The 19,137-nt window shown below is 50.0% G+C and overlaps 1 protein-coding gene across 2 annotated transcripts; it reads right to left on the bottom strand.

Annotated features, from left to right (window-relative positions):
* Positions 1–4,648: 4,648 nt before the first annotated feature.
* Positions 4,649–14,926, bottom strand: LOC125639830 (phospholipase A and acyltransferase 2-like). 2 transcript variants are annotated; one of them, XM_048857565.2, is made up of 5 exons: positions 14,815–14,926; positions 10,179–10,238; positions 8,201–8,303; positions 7,308–7,576; positions 4,649–6,693 (listed from the first exon to the last, which is right to left on the bottom strand). In XM_048857565.2, the coding sequence occupies exons 2-5, from the start codon at positions 10,191–10,193 to the stop codon at positions 6,580–6,582; spliced, it is 501 nt and encodes a 166-aa protein (XP_048713522.1). In that variant the 5' UTR covers positions 10,194–10,238; positions 14,815–14,926; the 3' UTR covers positions 4,649–6,579. The 2 variants fall into 2 exon arrangements, with proteins under 2 accessions (XP_048713522.1, XP_074986516.1); XM_075130415.1 differs by lacking the exon at positions 14,815–14,926 and adding an exon at positions 13,177–13,322.
* Positions 14,927–19,137: the final 4,211 nt, after the last annotated feature.

Raw genomic sequence — 19,137 nt, 5'->3', positions numbered from 1 at the left:
AAGACAGCAGAAGCAGGTGGGCCCAGTGGCTAGGGTGCTGGACTCAGGCTCAGGATACCGGGAGTTATTCCTGGCTCTGTTATGTGGCTTTGAATACTTCCTTGTATCACTTCCCCCTGCCCGCCCAACAGACCACGCTGCCTCTCATAGAAAACCCAGGGCCAAAGCAATTACCCAGCACTACAGCAGGAGATGGGATCAAAGCTCAGGACACCTCGGTCCCACTGGCCCATCCTCCTTCTCAGCTATACACCCCCTCCGTCCTTGGATTGTCCACCACTAACTACCTGTAGGAGGCGCTCACGCCTTCCCTGTAGTGGGTTAATGTAACACTGTCTGTTGGGGAGGGGGATGTGGAGGACTTATCATGACATCACAGGGGGTTGTGTGCTCCATCTCTGGTTACCAGGTAACCGCTGCCCACCCTGGTGGGGGATTTCCCCAGTGGTCTGGTGAGTGAACGGTTTATTCTGTACAGCATTTACAGAGGTGCTTTAGACCTGTAGCAGAGAGCTACCTAGCTCTTCTGTAACACTTGGCATTCAAAGCAGTTCTGCAGAATTACCCCCATTTTACAGATTTGGAAACTGAGGCACAGAGCAAGGAAGCGGCTTGCCCAAGGTCACCCAACAGGTTAGTGGCACAGCCAGGAATCCTGGCCACCTGTGTTCCAGGCCACTGCACTATCCACTAGGCCACACTGCCTCCCTGCTTCCTTAGTCCTCTTCCTGCAGGGCAGTAATCTATACAGAATGAGGCACCTTTATACTGGTCTAATTGCATGCACACTAGCGGTTGTACCTGTATTGTTAACAATATCATCCCTAACAGCCACACTGATGCTGGTACAACATCTGTGAGGTGCGCAGGCCTTAAACTGAGATATTCAAAGGAGCATCAAGAAATTACCCACTGGAATTGTTGCCTCATTTGAAAAGCCTTGGAATACTTGCATTCTAATTTAGAAAGCTATTGAATCCTTATGAGAATCACAGGCCCCCCCTTGCCTGTGTCTCCAATGGCAAAACGGAGATAATAAGTTGTAGTAAAGTTAACCCTGTATTAACTGGGTTACCCAGAGTCCTATGGGCTATAGAGCCATGCTCCATCTCTCCCTTCCTCCTGTCTGAGTGGGTGGGTGTTTTCCTCCCCAGGCTGTTGTGAACGATGTAGTTAACCAAAGCAGCCAGTTCCTGGCTTGCAGCTCTGTGAGCAGACTTATTTTTGTTGTGCTGAGTGGTCCCGTTACAAAATAATCCTTCCTCTGGCTGTCTCGTGCATTTAGATTGTAAGGTCCTCAGAGCATAGCCTCTGTGTGCGTCTGTGCAGTGCCTGGCCCAACAGGGACCCCGATCTTGGTTGATGTCTGTGCAGTGCCCACAGCACAACAGGGCCCCAATCTCAGGTGGGGATCTGTGTAGCAGCTGGCACGATGGGGGTCATGATCTCAGTTCCATGTGTCTGTGCTAAGTATTGTGTCTGCTCATCCTGCTCCCCCAGCCTCTGTGGAAGGGGACTGTTGGCCCCTTACTAAAACTTAGTTGGGGTTTTGGCTGGCCAGCTCCCAGTACCGAAAGAAAGGGGAAGGGTCGATGGGAAATCAGGACCCTGAGACTGACAGTCCCCAGGGGCAATGGGGAGAGGCCAATGCTCCAGGTCAGTCTGATTGACAGGGCAGGCAGGCCAATAGGGAGTCAGGAGACCGGGGCAGGGGTCCCATCCTCTGAGTGAGCGGGAGCTGCCTGGCCAGAGGGGCGAGCTAAGGAGAGAGCAGGGTGGAGCCGCTCAGGTGTAGTGGCAGCCGTGCTGGGGCTGGAGCCGTGTGTGGTGAGCAGCTGGGGAGAGCAAGGGGGGACCCTGGGCAATGAGCCCAGCGCAGGGACACGTCCCCAGCCAGAAGGTCTTGCAGGCCGGACTGGGAGGGGGGATCATAACAGTGACAGCAGGGGGGATTGACGGGGGAAGAAGGGTCCTGCCACCTAGCGCCAGAGGGCGTGTGGCCACCGCCAGAGCAAGTGACTGACCCACTGCACCCCTGCAGCACAGCCAGGGCCTGGGCAGGGGCCTGGGACATGTGAGGGACAGGCTGTGAATGGCCCTTACGTTCCAGAGACAGCTGATTGTGGTGTCCCTGTGCCACATGGCGGGGGGATGGGTTTTCCTTTCGCCTGTCCCATTTTTCCCTTGCTTTTTCCATTGGTTGCTCTTTACTAATTTGTATTAGTTTTGAACTGTATGTAATGATCAGTGGGTCAGGGAAGCGACCAGTGCGGAGAGAGCACCCTGGAGTGAGGACACCCTAGACCCTGCCCTAAGTGACCACAACAAGGTTGGGGGTTGAGCCCCACAGGAATCCTGGGCCCAGCCTTGTCAGGGTTACGAGGACTCTGCCACACAGGAGAGTGGAAGGGGAGCCCTCGAGGTCAGGCAGGCCTCTGGGGGAGTGGAAGTGAGGACTCAGATCCTTTCGCTAGCCCATTTCACTGGGGGAGCGTATAGTCAGGAAAGTTTCCCACAATAGCGGGACCAATCCCCCACTTGCATCTACATTGAGTGTCTGTGCCATGCTGTGACAATTTCGGGAATCTGTCTGTACAACGGAGGGATCCTGGGTGAGATTCTGAGCTCTCTGCACATAGCCTTCCCAAGTGGCAAACTCCATGTGGAAGGTGCAGCCCCTTTGCCTTCCTTGCTGGCCTCTCACCTCCAGGTTGGACCAAAATTCCAGTGGGGGTGGGGGGGTGGGGAAGGCCTAACAATGGAGGTCGTTAAATCTGGACCCTCCGCTATTGAGAGAGGAGGCGCTCTAAACAATGAACTGGTTGTCATCATCCCAGATCTTGCTGTTGGGAGTCCCCTGTTGAGGTTTCCCAGGAAGTCACCTGACCAGAGACTAGAAAATGATAAAGGGCAGGAGCTGCACTGTTTGCTTTTTGCCCATTGATTTTTCACAGGCTTAAGGGGAGGGAACCTGAGGCAGGGGGACCATGCCTACCTGAAGGCAGGTGGCCCCCGCACTCACAAGGGACGGGACATGCGTGGAGGAGTTATTATTTTTGTGTGGATCTGTGTCTCTCTCGTGTGCATAAGGAAGGAGCAGCAGTGTCGCAGAACTGTGTGCAGAGTGTCTGTTTTATGCGCTACACCTACCCTGTGCCCCAGAGGGAGTTCATGGGGAGCTGGAAGGCGCACACCTTTGGTGGGAGTCTGGGAGAGGTGTGATTAAGCAATTGGGGTGTCTTGGGGTCAGCACTGGAGGTGGGGGCTTAAGGCAGGTGGGCTGAGGGGCTCTGTTTCTGTGAAGGGGTGACAGACTGCGGGTTGGGGCCCAGGCAATTGCCACAGCAGCAAAGGGAGGAAACATGGCTGCAGCCTGCTGAGACCCAGGGAAGCTTAAAATTTCTAGGGATCCAGAGGCTGGGGATTCCCCCCAGGGCAGCCTGGAGAGTGGCCAGGGAGGGGAACTCCACTGGATCTGTGATAGGGGCACCAGCTACAAACCTGCCTCATCAAGGGGCTTGGCTGGCTTGGGGGGCAGGAAATGGAGGACGGGGCCTTTCCCCTCTAGGGTGCACCAGCTCCAGTCCAGCATGAGGCTGGGAGACTGGCTGCCTGCCTCACCAGGGACCAGGGCCTGGAGTGTATTTTCCTTCCGTAGCTGATGATTCGGCCAATTGACATTTTCTGCTCAAATTCTAACAAGCCACATGATTTCAGGAAAGAATCAGCTAAGGGAACTGAAAGTGAGATACTGACCTTACATGCGGGCTCCAGTTTCAGAGTGGCCCAGGCTGTGGGTGGGTCAAATGCTAGTGGGTGCTGGGTCCAATCGGGCCCCAGGGTGGGGAACTGGCTAGCTCAGGGGGGGTAGAGAATGGGATCTGGGCCCTTTCTTCTCTAGAGGGTGCCAGCTCCAATCCAGCCTGACATTGGGTAGACCGGTTGGCTCAGGGATTTGGGGAATGGGATACGGGGTTTTTCCTTGCTCAGCGGTGGCAGCTCCAGGCCAGTGCTAGGGTGGGGGGACTGGCTGGCTCAGTGGGTTGGGAAATGGGCTATGGGGCATTCCTTTGCTAGGGCAGTGGGTCTGATCCATGCCCAGCTAGTTAATGGTACTTCTTGGATGCTTAAAGTTAAGCATGCACTTAAAGAATTTGCTTGATTGGGGCCCCGGCTGGGGCCTCCCCTCAGTATGACAGAGCTCAGGAGCATGCGCAGGAAGGGCCCTGACTGAGCAATCAGGGAACTAACTGGAGTTTGCAGTAATTATGCTGATGGGAGTTCTAGTATTGCCAGCCCCAAATCATCACAGTCAAAACCATGGAGTCAGCTCCCCCCACCCAAGATCAGGAGAGGTGTGAATTATTTTTAACAAGTACAACTATTGGGGTTCTTTGTGTTTGCCATCTGGTGCCATGGTGTTCGTGGTTCAAGCCCTTCTCTACACAAGGGAGGTCTAGAAACCTTTTGTAAGCTGAGATTCCCTCAAACTCACATGACTCCAGGAGCTGGGGCTTGAAGAAAAGCAACAAATATCACAAGACAATATTGCTGATCTGGGGCTTCTCCTGAGTGTAGAATAGGCCTCGGGAGTGTTTGCTAAACACACTTGTGTCTAATACCTTCAGAGAGCGGTTGTACCCAAGTGTCAGGCATGTGAGCAATGCTTTTATTTCTTTAACAACATGTGGTTCAGCGTGACCCATACAATATGTTAATGCTGATGCAAGCTTGTAGATCTGCTGCAGAATCTCGCTGGCTAGATTTATACACACACTCACCAAGAATGTCCCAGCTGTCCGAAAACACTAGTTGCTGTAACATTCATGTTGCTAAATTGGAGAGGGTGCAGAGAAGAGCCACAAAAATGATTTGAGGGCTGGAAAAAATGCCTGCCAGGGAGAGCTTTAAAGAGTTCAATCAGTTTAGCTTCAGTTGAGAGGTGACTTGATTACTTTGGATGTAAGCAGTGTCAGGATGAGCTCCACCCTGACAGCTGGTGGTGAGGTGTGGCAAGTTGTGGAAAAGAACTTCAGGGGCCGATCTCATTTGCATAGGCACACCCACCACGCCTAGAATGAGACCATAGCTGCCCAAATGGTCACTTTGGCTGCTGTGGGATCCCCAGTGTCTCTGTTATTGGGGCAGAAAGAATAAATTGTTATTATCCTGATTATGGGAACTGTGCTTGGAACCGTATGTGGCCTTTTGTTATGATGGAGGGATTCACCATCAACTAAGTAGCACTCGCTAGGCAAGGGTCATGGGTTCCAAAACTGTGAATAGAGAGAGGCTGGGGACAAGTATTAATACTTGGTGGCATGGGCCTCTTGGTGAGGGCCTTATATGCTAATTGCACTTCCTCCTCTCTCCGCTGTGGAATATCAGAGCTAATTTTGATTTCATCAGAAGTCTAGTTATAGGCTGCTGAGCTCATTTTGGGCTGACAGTGCACCAGCACTGGGGCTCCCCTACTACAAGCTGAATTCACCTAAGAGCTGAAATCACTGAATGTTGTGTTAAGTAGTGGGGGAGCCTGAAGATATATTGTGGAGCAGTTTGCGGGATGGCTGGAGTGCCTTGCGGACTGGCTGGTGAAGCAGTTTGACGCGGAGCAGTTTGTGGATGGCAGGAGCTGCTTGTGGGCCGTGGAGCTGAGTGAAGGAGTTCGTGGGGCGGCTGGCAGAGCGGAGAGCAGCTGAGCGAAGGAGTTCGTGGGGCGGCTGGCAGAGCGGAGCGCAGCTGAGCGAAGGAGTTCGTGGGGCGGCTGACGGAGCGGAGCGCTACTATGGGGCGGTCAGCTTCAGATCATGTAAGGTGCCTCTTACCCCCGTCCCATTTCCACCCAGGTTGGGAGGTAAAGCTCCGCAGATAAACTTTCGAACTCTGGGGCTGCCCTGACCAGGGACAGAGACTTTTGGGGCATTGGACTTTTGGGACTTTGGGTGATTTGGGGTTGCTGGACTCAAGAACCAAAGGGAAAAGGGCATGCCCCAATTTGCTTGGGGTGGGTTTTTTTTTTGCTCATCGGTTGTGTTATGAATCCTGTTGGTGGTGTTTCCCCAACATAATGCCACATTGTTTCTCTCTGTTATTAAAAGGCTTTTGCTACACTCAGACTATGTGCTTGCGAGAGGGGAAGTATTGCCTCTTGGAGGCACCCAGCGGGGGTGGTATATATTTGTCCCAGGTCACTGGGTGGGGGCTCGAGCCAGTTTGCATTGTGTTATTCGAATGGATCCCCTAGATATTGAACCCGGCCCTTGTTGCTGCCAACTCTGACGGGCAGAAGGGTTACATGTATAAGTACCTTCACGGGGAGAAAATCCCGGGTACTAATGGGCTCTTTAACCTAGCAGAGAAAGGCAGGAGAAGACCCAGTGGCTGGAAGTTAAAGCCAGACACATTCCAGTTAGAAATAAGGCACCAGTGTTTCACAATGCAAGTGATTAACCATTAGAACAAACTCCCAAGGGCAGTGATGCCAAAGGAGAAAGCAGGTGAGAAGCTAAACCAGCTCCAGTAAAGATCAGCTCCCATTGACCTTGCTCAGGTCTTTGGCCCAGGCCGATGTTTGCATTATTCATCCTCCTGCTTGTTGTCAGAGAGCAATGTGCCAATGAATGTAGCAACCGCTAAAAGGGCTCCTACGCCCACGATCCCCACTGCCCCTGCAACCATGGCATCTCGGACCTGCAAAGCACAGACAAAACCTGGTCAGGAGGCCCCGGATCGCCCAGGGGGTTTTAAACACAGCAATAAATGGCACAAGAACCACGCTGAGTTAAAGTCCATTTTAGAGCATCCGGCCTCCACAGTTCACTGGAGGCAGCTTAACTCTGGTCCCCTTTGTTCTATTCCAGGCTCTACTCCTGGCCCTGGGCAAGTCCCTTCCCTGCTCTGGGCCTCCCTTCCCATCCTTTGTCTAGCTGGATTGTAAACTCATCAGGGCAGGGATTGTCTCTTGCTGTGTGTCTGTACAAAGCCCAGCACGACAGGGCCCCTATCTCGGACGGGGTCTGTGTGCAACACCGACAGACCCCCGGTAGGTGAGCTCAAACCTGGGACCTCTGGAGCTTAGTGCATGAGCCTCTACTGCATGAGCTAAAATCCAACTAGCCCTTAGCTAAGGCTGGAGAGCAGACTCATTAATCTCTAAGTGGTCTCAGTGGCACTAGATGGGACAGAACACCACACCCAGGAGGCGTGTGGGTTACAGGTGCACACATAGCAGGGCTTCACATGGCATGTGTGTGTACACACATACACAAACACACACACACAGCTGGGCCCACTCTGCCCCCCACCTGGTCACTCCTGGCCACACCGTAGCGCAGCTTGGTGACGAAGTGCTCGCAATTCTTGCTGGTGACACTGTATGGCATCGTCTTCCCCACCAGAGACTCTGCCTCCTGGATAATCTGGTCCACAGTCCGCCGGGGCAGCTTCCCGTCATGCTTGTTGTTGACCCGGTAGTCATCGCCTTTCACCACCGCCCAGAGGGGTTCCTTTCTCACCATGGCTTTATCAGCCACCACGGACATCAGACTGGAGAATCCAGTTTCGGCAAACTCACCTGGGGATCCAGAACAGACACATGGACCGTGTGCTAACAGATCTGGATGGACTTTGAGATTTCCATCCCTCCCTGGAGTCTCCATCACTTGGGATGTGTCTTAGACCAAGCCAAGCAGGGCACGTGTCCCAGCTACAGGGCTGGCTGTACCTTTGTCCCCAGTGCACCCTCTCAGGTGTCAGGCCTCGTGCCTTTACCTCTCTGGGGGTGGAATCATATATGATTCTCCTACTCTTAAACAGAGCCCTGGGCTATGGCATCCTGTTGATCAGCCCTGCCTACTCTGCAGGTCCAACTGGGTTTGGCACCTGCGGTTCTTCCCTTTGGGCCCCTATGACCTGTGGTGTGCGCAGTGACCAGACACTGACTTACACCAAAGTAGTGTTTAGTCTTAGCAGTGGGAACAAAGTGTAACATACAAGAAAGAGGATATTAAAGCAATATACCATCTATATGAGCTCAAGCCCTGATGGCTTAATGATCTTAGACCTAGAGGTCCCAGGTTCAATCCCCAATACCAACAACCTGGCCCTGGCCCTGGGCATAGCCTTATATCAGCACCCTCTATTCACTCTTTCCCCACCGACAAACACACACACTGACAGAGCCAGGCAGGGTGCTTACTGGGGGGCGCTAAGTGGATGACATGTCCGTAGCCCACGTAGAGGGCCCAGTGCCAGTATCCAAAGCGGGAAATCTCAATCAGGTCCCCAGGCTTCGGTTCCTCCTGTTGGAGCAAAATCAGCATGACTAGTGGGAGGGGGAGGAGCAAACCTACCTACCTACCTCTCCGCCACGGAATCCCTCACCGCAGAGACTTTGAGAACATAGCAGGGTGGCTGATCCAACTGCTAGAGGGGATTGACCTGGTAAACACCAGAGCCCAAAGCACCAGCTTCTGCCCCTGGAGCTAAGGAACCCAGCTGGTCCAGATTGCAGCTGTAACAGATTCTGGATCAGATGCGGGGGAGGTGTGTAATGTACAATGAAGATGGTGCAATTAACCAGAGAGAGGGGTTAGCCACTAAAATGGGCAGAAGGGTGAGTGGTTCAGAGGCTGGGTGTCTAAGAGAAGCTGGAGAAGCGATTTGGCTCAAGCATGTGGGTTATGAGGGGCACTTCTCCCTACCACTAGGAGGCACCTGGGGCAGGGTCTCCAGATGGGCTATTTGTTCATGCATCACTAAGGTCTATGGCATGCTGGGCCTGGAATCTCAGGGCAGATCTGAGGTTGTACCCTCTTCTGGTTATGCAGGGGTTGGGAGCTTGGTCGGGATTTTCCTTTGCCGCTGAGAATAAGAGCCAGGGGGAAATTTTCTATCAGAACATTTTTTTCAAAAGGAAAATTGGGGTATTGACATAACAAAAAATGTTCATGGAAAAGATCCGTTTTCATTTTTTAAAATCATATTTCCTACAAAAGACCAAAAAGTGATTTTATTTCAGTGAAAAGGTGAAACTGTTTTGGTTTCATCAGTTTTGTCTGAAAAAAATCTCTATCTTGGCCAAAAATATGCAGTTTTCAGCCAAAAATATTCAACTTTTGAAAGTTTTTGACTGAAAATATGTGATTTAAATATTCAGATTTTGTCAGTTTGGGGCCAAAAAATCAGTTAAATATGAGTCAACAGTGTAACATTGTTGCAAAAAAAGCGCAAACATCATTCTGGGATGTATTAGCAGGAGTATTGTAAGCAAGACACAAGAAGTAATTCTTCCGCTCTACTCTGTGCTGATTAGGCCTCTTCTGGAGTATTGTGTCCAGTCCTGGGTACCACATTTCAGGAAAGATGTGGATAAATTGGAGAAATACCAGAGAAGAGCGACAAAAATGATTAAAGCTCTAGAAAACATGACCTATAAGGGAAGATTGGAAATATTGGGTTTGTTTAGTCTGGAGAAGAGAAGACTGAGTGGGGACATGATAACGGTTTTCAAGTACATAAAAGGTTGTTACAAGGTGGAGGGAGAAAAATTGTTCTTCTTAACCTCTGAGGATAGGACAAGAAGAAATGTGCTTAAATTGCAGCAAGAGTGGTTTAGGTTGGACATTAGGAAAAACTTCCTAACTAAAAACTAAAAACTTCCTGGAATAAATTGCCTAGGGAGGTTGTGAAAACTCCATCATTGGGGATTTTTAAGAGCAGGTTGGACAAACACCTGTCAGGGATGGTATAGATAATACTTAGTCCTGTCTTGAATGCAGGGGACTGGACCCTCGAGGTCCCTTCCAGTTCCATGATTCTATGATTCTATGCAATGTTTTTCCATCAGCAAATGGCAATTTGTCGAAGTCGAAATGTTCCTTCTTAACAGTGAGAGTAATTAAGTATTGGAACAACTTACCTAGGGTCATGGTGGATTCTCCATGACTGACAATTCTGAATTCAAGACTGGATGTTTTTTCTAAAAGCTCTGCTCTAGGAATAATTTTGGGGGAGTTTGCTGGCCTTTGTTAGACAGGAGGTCAGACTAGATTATCATAATCATAGAATAATGGTCCCTTCTGGTCTTGGAATCTATGGTTCTATGAATCTATGAATAAAGGACAAGCCCAATTGCAAGTTATTCTGGTATACAAACCATTTCAGTTAGTACTTACCCCTTTAAGTGGCATTTTCGTTGAGCTTCAGAAGCAGAATGGCTTATTTTCTCAGAGTCTCTGTATTTTAAAGAAATTAGGATTTCAGTTTCCCCTTGACTAATTCAAATGTGTCACCTATGTAGATCCTCAGAAACTGATAAAAGAAACGTAAGTGTTTGCATCGCATCTAAGTAGCATGAATGGACACCAGATTGTTGTGGTTCCTGGGGAACCTGTTTAGCTCATTGCTGGAAAAGAAAAGCTAAAATTAGACCAGACGTGAGGCAGATTCATTGCCATAAGTATCATCAAGGAAGGAGAGCGTGGCACTCTGAACCTCAAAGCCACACCCTGTGATCCCCATACTCACCCCTGTCATATAATTGATATGTTTTGCACAAACTATGTCTTGTGAGGTATCATGTTAAAGGTCTTGATCTGTTGAACATTACTATCCTGTTGGATTGTATGTGTTATCCTTGTATGTGCAGTTATGAAGTTTTGCTATGTGTGTTGTGTTGTGAGGTTGGGAATACCCCCAACCAGCCTTTCAGGTACAACAATGGAATAGCCAGATGTGCTGATGGCCCATTAAAGAGAATCCACTATCCCAGGAGCTGTATACAATGGAGATTTCTCAGAGAGAACACCTAGAGGATGGAGAATGCTTGACCAATGGGGGCGGACACCCATGTCACAACCATAGATCTTTCCAGCAAGCTGGAAGAAACTCTAAAGAGGGGAAGTGACATAGTGGCTTGGCCTCACTCACCCCCCAATTCACCATCTGGAAGAAAGGTCTGGGGGACAAAGACTTTGAACTGGGGAGGGTGGTCCCAGGCTGGCGGAGAGTTCCAGCCTTTGTATTGAAGCTCTGTGACATGTTTGTACCATCTATCAGGGTGAGACACTGCTTGATTCAAATCCTGTTTCGTTTATAGAACTTAAACTGTGAATTTATTTTATTTCTTAGGGAACCAACTTTGATCTCTATGCTTGCTACTTATAAGCACTTAAAATTGATCTTTCTATAGTTAACAAATATGTTTTCTATTTTACCTAAAACTGTGTTTTGGTTGAAGTGCTTGGGAAATCTCAGCTCAGTTTACAAAGGCTATTCTGTGCCCTCTCCACATTATGGGAGTGGGGTGGGTGGACTGGGTAATGAATTTATACTGGTCAGGCTTCTGACCAGGGCAGGATGGTACAATTCTGGGGTACAAGGCTGGGGAGCTGGTGGGAATTGGCTGGAACCTCCCTATTGAGGGTACATGAGTGGCTGGGAGAAGCATTCATGTAACTCTGTTGGATGTGTCTCTGTCTGTGGATGGCTGTGTAGGTGCAGTACCTGCCAGAGATTTGTAACTTGATACAGCATCACAGTGTGTGAGGATACCCCAGGTTGGAGGGACAGAGGGCTCAGCAGTCCCACAGGCCAGGCTATACCCCAGGAACCCCATCACAGAGAGGAAATGTTTAGGGTGTTGCAAGGGGAAATAGCCAGAAATCATATAAATGGATTTTAAAACAGAAATGTTACAGTATTGCCACAACCCTGCATGTTCAAACTCAGGAGTGCAGCTGCAAGAGACATTATGAGATTGGCTCAAAAATTGGGATTTTCCTTCACCACTCGGAATAGGAGCCAGGGATATATTTTCCATCAAAACGTTTTTTTCAAAGGAAAATTGGGGTTTGACATAACAAAAATGTTCATGGAAAGAAATGTTCATCTTCAAGTTTTCATTTTTAAAAATCATATTTCCTACAAAAGACCAAAAAGTGATTTTATTTCTGTGACAAAGTGAAACTGTTTTGGTTTCATCAGTTTTGGCTGAAAAAATCTCTGGTTTGGCCAAAAATATGCAGTTTTCAGCCAAAAATATTCAACTTTTGGTAGTTTCTGACTGAAAATATATGATTTACATATTCATATTTTGTCAGTTTGAGGCCAAAAATCAGTTTCTGGCAATTTTGATTCATAACTAGGGTGACCATATTTTCCCAAGGGGAAAACGGGACACTACATGGGGCCGGCCCGAGCCCCTCCTCTCCCCCGCACGTGCGGGACTGGCCTGAGCCCCCTCTGCTGCCCGCCCGTGCGCAGTTGGCTCAGCCCGCGCTGCTCCTCTGAGCCCTCTCTCCCACGCAGGGCTGACTGTGCCACTTGCTCCCCCCTCCACCCCTCGCGTTCCTCCACACCCTACTTGGGGGTCACACCCCACTTTTTTGGCAAAACTGCACATTTGTCCCGTTTGCTCTTGCCAACTTTTAAGCCGGGACAGGGCTTAAAAAAAGGACTGTCCCGGTCAAAACGGGACATATGGTCACCCTATTCAAAACTGTTCGTTTTCTGGCCAAAATTATTCAGTGTTTGGCTAAAAATACATAGTTTCTGCCCAAAAATATTCAATTTTCAGCCAGTTTTGATTTAAAAAAGCTTGATATTTCATCAAAAACTTTCTATGACGGAAAAAGAAACCACAACATTTTCCAGCCAACACCAGATGAGCTCCCAAGGTCTGTCTGCCTCATACCACCCACTGCAGGATACGCCTGCTATCTGTTGTAACAGTGTTGAGCAAATCAGCCCAGAATTTAAGAGATTCCCGCAGATCAAGCGGTCTGAATGACTGGCAACTAAGCAACCAAATCCCTCTTGCTCTGCAGCTGGTTTGTGAGGGTAGAGTGCGGCACTGTAATTGAGGAAGGGTGATATTCCCTGATTTCACTCCATTGAGAGGAAACGAGTCCAGATGTAATGTAACAGGACCTCCTCTTCCTGCCAGCCAGCCTAGCCAAGACTATATTTAACTCAAGGACACATGCCAAGAGCTGACCTTCATGGGGGACCCAGTAATCAGACGCCCTGCCCCCGTTGAACCCACCCCACAAATGAGAGAGTGATACTAGGACAAGCATGACCCAGCTGGGACAGACAAACAGCTGCAGAGATCAGCTGAGCTAAAAGGTTTGACTGACGGTTCTTGGGGCTCTTTTTGCAGCCAGTACTTACAGAGGAAAGAGGCATGATCGTCTTGGCCTGGTGGCGGGGTCCTGGATCCTCAGCCTGCCTTGTGGGGCTGGGGGCCGAGAGAGGAGCGCTCCTCTTTAATGAGCGTAAGAGGTTGAAGATGGGTGTCAGAGCCACAGACAGCCCCGAGTTCACGCTGCAGGGCACATGGGCAGGACAGTCTGGGGGAGGGATCAGGTGACAGCAGCCCTGCCATGGAAAGAGCAGCTAGCCCAGCTATTGCTGCTGACTTGGAGGGGAAGGGAGAAGACCCATAGAAAAGGGCAAACTCAGCTCTGAGACGGTGCATCTCAGATCCCCAGGGGAATATGCTTTAAGATTCTGCTGTTTGGGGATTTATGGTCAGAAAAGGGAGACAGTTGCAGAGCTGGGCATTGAACCCAGCAGTCATGGTTCCCCAGTCTCCCATGCTCTGGCCCACAAGAAGGGGATGGAACCCAGCAATTCTGACTCTCAGTTCCTCCCACCTCCCCAACCTCCTAGACCCCACTCCCCATCCAGAGCTAGGAATAGAATCCAGGAGCTCTGACGCTATCCCCCACTCTAAGCACTAGACACCACTCCCCTCTGTGAGACTAAGAGTAGAACCCAGGTGTCCTGATGCCATGGTTTGCTCTAGCCATGAAACTCACACTCCCTCCCGGAAGCCAAATAGAACCCAGGAGCCCTGACATGGAACTGGCTGGAGTTGAGCAGCCCTGGAGTTTAGAGGCTAATAAAAGGATGATCCCTTGTGCATACTCCTGTTTCATGCCACCTCCTTTCTGACTTGCCAGGCCTCATCCCTGGCTTAATTCCAATGAAGACCCCTGGATGGGGCCACCGTGTGAAATCCCATAGCCAGGCTGATTGGACTTAAAGACAAAGTGACTCCATGTTCCCAAACCTGACCAGTAGCAGACGAGATGTCACTCAGCGGTGCCAGCATTCAGCCCATACACTCCTAGCTACACTCAATTCCCCCCTCTCAGAGCAATTGGCTCAGACTCTCGGCAGATTCAAGCAGGTGTCGCTGCATCAGTTACACTCAGTCCATATATATTTAGGTTTGTTTCTCAACCAGGACACCAGGAGACTTCCTTTTTTATGAAAGACAAGATTTTGGCGAACAAGACAGCAAGTGGAGAGAGGTGACAATGCACTACATCGCTGCGTGCAATCCCAGTCTGAGCCCTGCATGCCACAAGAAGCCCACATTGCGAGTGCATGCACACACACTCATCCCTTCCACTCCTGTGTCCCTTTGCTGCTGGTGAGGGCGAGACAGTCCAGCAACTCTAACCCTGGGTGTAAGCCTGGCCTCCCTACACCGTGCAATCTTCCTGAGATGCATGAGCCAAGCTCAGGGCTGCTGCCACTTTCCCATGGCTGTTTGCTTTGTATCACCCTGGCACAGGGCAGCTGGCAGGTCCAGCACCCCTGGGCCGAAACAGGTGCTCAAGCACAGCTGCTACAGGAGAAAAAAATTGAACTAGAACAGATAGAACTGCCCCAGAGCTGCTGGACAAACAGTTCCCAGGATTGGCCATCCTGTGTTAACCCCCCCCACCCCTGGAGCTGTATCACTTGCTTGCTTTAGACCCTCTTGCAGTACCTTGCTTTAGACCCTCCAGTACTTACAGGGATGACAGATGTCTCTTGCATCTGGAGGTCGGAATCGGAGGTCCTTGGCTTTCCTGACTGTGCTTTCCACACCCTCTTGTCAGCTTTCAGTTTCATTCTGCCACTGGATTTATCTAAGGGAAATACCACGTGGGTTGGATATGCAGAGCTTGGATTCCAGCCCATGGGAAGGTCATGTACGTATATGCTGCTAACTCTACCTGTGTCCGAATTGAAGTTGTGCCCAAACCCACCTGTTGTCCACACTCAAACCCCTGAAGTGCATGCTCGGGGCAAGTAGATGTTGAGCAAACTAGCTCACCTGAGGGATATGGGTACGTGCTTGGGTCAGCTGAGGCCTACCCTATACCTGCCCCACTCTTCAATGTGGATGTGTTGGAGGGGCAGGTACCAGGTATCAAATCTGAATAGTCCTCCACTAGCATTCCCACAATGCACTGTACCCATATCTTCTGCCCTCCAATCTATAAAGTTTGAGCTGGTGAGTAGCCTTGAGAAGGATACCAGAATTTTAATCAACAGATGGGGCAAGTCTGATTTCACATGGAGTAGCAGGAACATCCACCTCTATGCTTACACTTCATAAGAACATCAGTCATGCTGGATCACACCAGTGGCCCATCTAGCCCAGTATTCTTTCTTTGACAGTGGACAGTGCCAAATGCTTCAGAGGGAAGGAACAGAGCAGGGCAATTATCAAGTCCCAGCTTCTGGTGGTTGGAGGTTTAAGGACCCTCAGACCATGGGGTTGCATCCCTGACCATCTTGGCTAATAGGTCCACCAATGGCTATCTTCCATGAACTTATCTAATACTCTTTTGAACTCAGTTATAGTTTTGGTCTTCTCAAAATCCCCTGGCAATGAGTTCCACTGGTTGACTATCCATTGTGTAAAGAAGTACTTTCCTTTGTTTTAAACCTACTGCCTATTAATGGCATTGGTGACCCCAGTTGTAGTGTTCTGTAAAGGAGTAAATAGCACTGCCTATTCACTTCTCCCATACCATACATGATATTATAGTCCTCTATCAGCACTGAGCCAAAGCCAACCTGGCCATTACCAATGGTTGGGTCTTTGGGGACTTGTGTGGAATGCCTGGAACTGAGCTGATGTGTCATTCTCAAGTTATCGCATTCCAGACAAACAGGAAAAAGGCCATCAAGTTGCATGTTAGCGAGCATGAGATGCTCTGATATCATGGGCCTAGGTCAGCACTTAAGAAGGTGTCTGCAACTAGCACAAGGCTAAGCTACAGTGTTCAGTTGCATCCTGAATATGTTTGAAGCATGATCGGGAGCTGCTACCCACACAGTCATACTTTACAGGTGTGGAGGAAGGGGGTGGAGCAGGAGGATTGGTATTTGATGCCAAAGTTCCCATTTTAGATCCCCTGTTGCAACTTTTAGCCCCAGTGGTCGCTGGTACAATTCCCATTGGATACTTCTGGGAGAATTCTGCGCCACTGCGCAGTGCAGAATTTTGCAGAAATTAATGTTGAGCATGCAGAATTTCCTTTCCCCCCCACAGAAATGGGCTGCAGAGATTTTGGCCGCCACTAGGGGCCACTGGACCTGGCAGAGCCCAGCTGGCAAATAGAATACAGGGGAGGAGGAGGCAACTGGAGAGTTTCCAGCAGCCGCAGTTTCCAGCAGGCCCTGAAGGAAGGAGGCGGCAGTGCACAGGAAACTTCTTGCAAGCTCAGGACCCAACATCAGGCTGTTTCTCCTTCTGAATTGGAGGGGGGGTGGGGAACCGCAGCTGGCCTCTGCGGGGAAAAGGGATGTGAGTGTCTGGGCTGGGGGGCCATGGCTGGGTTTTGCGGGGGGCGGGAGCAGAGAAGCAGGAACTGGGTTGTCATGGGGGTTTCTTTAACTCTACTCCTGGGGGAATGTTTGTGTGTCACTGTATTGTTTACAGACATACTTGCTGACAGGTATTTTGAAATAAATTACCAAAACAATTGAAACTGGCATGATTATATAGTGTTGTTTTGATAAATAAAATTTGCTGCATTTTTCAGAATTTTTATTTTTTTGGCACTGAACTCCCCCAGGAGTAAAATTGGAGGAGGTGATTGTGTTGTTTTCATAGAATATCATAGAATCATAGAATATCAGGGTTGGAAGGGACCCCAGAAGGTCATCTAGTCCAACCCCCAAATTTAATTTAATTGATTGCAAATCACAGAGCTGGCATGTGTCGATACAAACCCCAGTCTGTTCACCCCAAGTAACACAGCAGCACTCTGGCTAAAGCCCTTTGGCTCATTGCCTCCCTCTAGTGGTTAGACCATGTATGGAGCAGGAAGAGATGGCAGTGTTTCAGGTGCTAGGAGGTGCTTGTTGTTTCTGCTGACGGGCTGTGGGTGGGACTGGCCGAAGCTGAGCTGCTAAGACTAACCATGCCAGCTGACTTCTGCTCACCGGGCTTGGGCTAAGGGGCTGTTTAACTGTGGTGTAGATATTTGGGCTGGAGCCCAGGCTCTAGGACCCTACGAGGTGGGAAGGTCCCAGAACTCGGGCTGCAGTCTGAGCTGGACAACTGCACCACAATTAAACAGCCCCTTAACCTGAGCCCTCGTCAGCTGGCACAGGCCAGCTGCAGGTTTTAAATTGCAATGTAAATATACCCCTCCAGAGTTCTTCCTGGACCATGACCTCTGGCTTGATGTCCGGGGAGTCCTGGATGTATAAATATGGTCACCCTGCTTCAAGGAAGATGAATCCAAACTGGCCCAGGTGCAGAGAAGGGCTCCTAGGCTGCTGAGGGGACTGGAGAGCTGATCTTATGAAAGGAGACTGAACGAGCTGGGCTTTGTTTGGCCTGGCCAGGCGAAGGCTGAGAGGGCTCGGATTGCTCTCTCTCTAAATACACCCCAGTAGGAGGGGTGTTGGGGAAACAACCCAACTAGCTGGCAGCCAGAGCTGGATACATTTCTGACCGGGATTCTGTGATGGAGTTGGCTGCACCAGCAGAGACTGGACTCGGTGACCCAGTGTAGCCTGATCTATGAATTGTAAATTAATTATATTGATTACTTAACGAATTCCCAGTTATCCTTCTGAAGTGTGACAGGTTCTTATCCCAAGATCAGCCCCAGTATTAGTAAAATGACTGTTTAGTTGCAACATTCACACTCTGTGAACCCTTCTGTATTTACAGTACATTTAGCAAAGTCACAAACCCTCTAACCCAGCAAGGTAGATCAAGACACTACAGAATGTACATCTGAATGTCCATCTCCTCACCCCATCCCTTGCAGAACAACCTGAAATGTTAGCCGTTATCTTCCTCATCACCTTCCTCCTCGTCACCAGTGGCCATCATTCTGGCACCTCCCAAGGGCTACAGCTCTCTCTCGCCTCCTGCCCATATGTTGCGCTGATGCCACTATGCCTAATGCATATTCAGTAGGGGTTCTCCCCCCATTCCTTATATTTCCTCACCCTACCAGTGTGGTGGTGCCCTTCTCTGATGGGTTAGTAGATTAAGGATCTCAACTCATTATCATATCCATCAGTTCATTGCCATGGCCCTCTTGTGGTCGGACATCTGCAGATGTTCCCAGCCTAAAATATCCCCAAAGCTGATGTTAGCTCGGGTTTCTGTGGTTGGCTGCTGTCGTAATGGACAAACTTCACCTTAAACACTATTCGCAGTTTCCCCAAACTTAAGGGTGACCCTTAGGTCATTTATCTGTGCCACAGTTCACAGGCCTCAAGCCTTATGGGAACTGCTGAAGTCAGCGTCTTACAGGAAACAGGCCTGTAGGTTCCTTGCGGTACTGCTGAATAAAATAAATGCTGAAGCTAGCTCTAGGGAGGGCTACACCAGGAGGCCCCTTCCAGTAATAAGTCCCTATGGCCGGGCCATTATGTGGACTTAGGGGTACCCCACAGCCTGGACTGATTGGTAGGGTTGCCAGCCGGTGTTCGGTTTTTGACCCAGTTTTAAGGGGATTGATTCTATCTACAGTCTGAAGTACTGAGTGGACACCAAATGTCCAGTTACTGTAATCGTCTAGGGCAGAGGCGCAGCTGCCATTGGTGCAGAGCCAGCAGGGGGGTGCAAAAATGGGGTGGCACAGCTCCTTCCCCTCTCCCCCCCAGCAGGATCAGGCCTGGCGGCATCAGCTGGATCCCAGGATAGAGCAGCACCTGCCAGGCAGGAGAGGGGAGCTTGGGAAGGGGCTGGTCTGCCCCCAGCTGGAGGCAGGCGTCTTTGGTTGCACTTTGCCCTGGCCCCTGAGCGAGCGGGATGCGGGCCCAGAGGAGCTCCCGCCAGGATAAGAGAGAGGGGCCTGGCCCCTTGCCGGGTGG

The sequence above is a fragment of the Caretta caretta genome, chromosome 7, assembly GCF_965140235.1.
Source record: "Caretta caretta isolate rCarCar2 chromosome 7, rCarCar1.hap1, whole genome shotgun sequence".
In the NCBI taxonomy this organism is placed as follows: Eukaryota; Metazoa; Chordata; order Testudines; family Cheloniidae; genus Caretta; species Caretta caretta.
The sequence above is the reverse complement of the archived record's forward strand: the minus strand, read 5'-3'. Positions and strand labels throughout refer to the sequence as shown.

Coding starts and splice junctions, on each gene's coding strand:
- LOC125639830 (XM_048857565.2), bottom strand. Junction 7,577..8,200: donor CATCCACTTAGCGCCCCCCA/GTAAGCACCCTG, acceptor CTGGATCCCCAG/GTGAGTTTGCCGAAACTGGA. Junction 6,694..7,307: donor GTGTGGCCAGGAGTGACCAG/GTGGGGGGCAGA, acceptor TGTGCTTTGCAG/GTCCGAGATGCCATGGTTGC.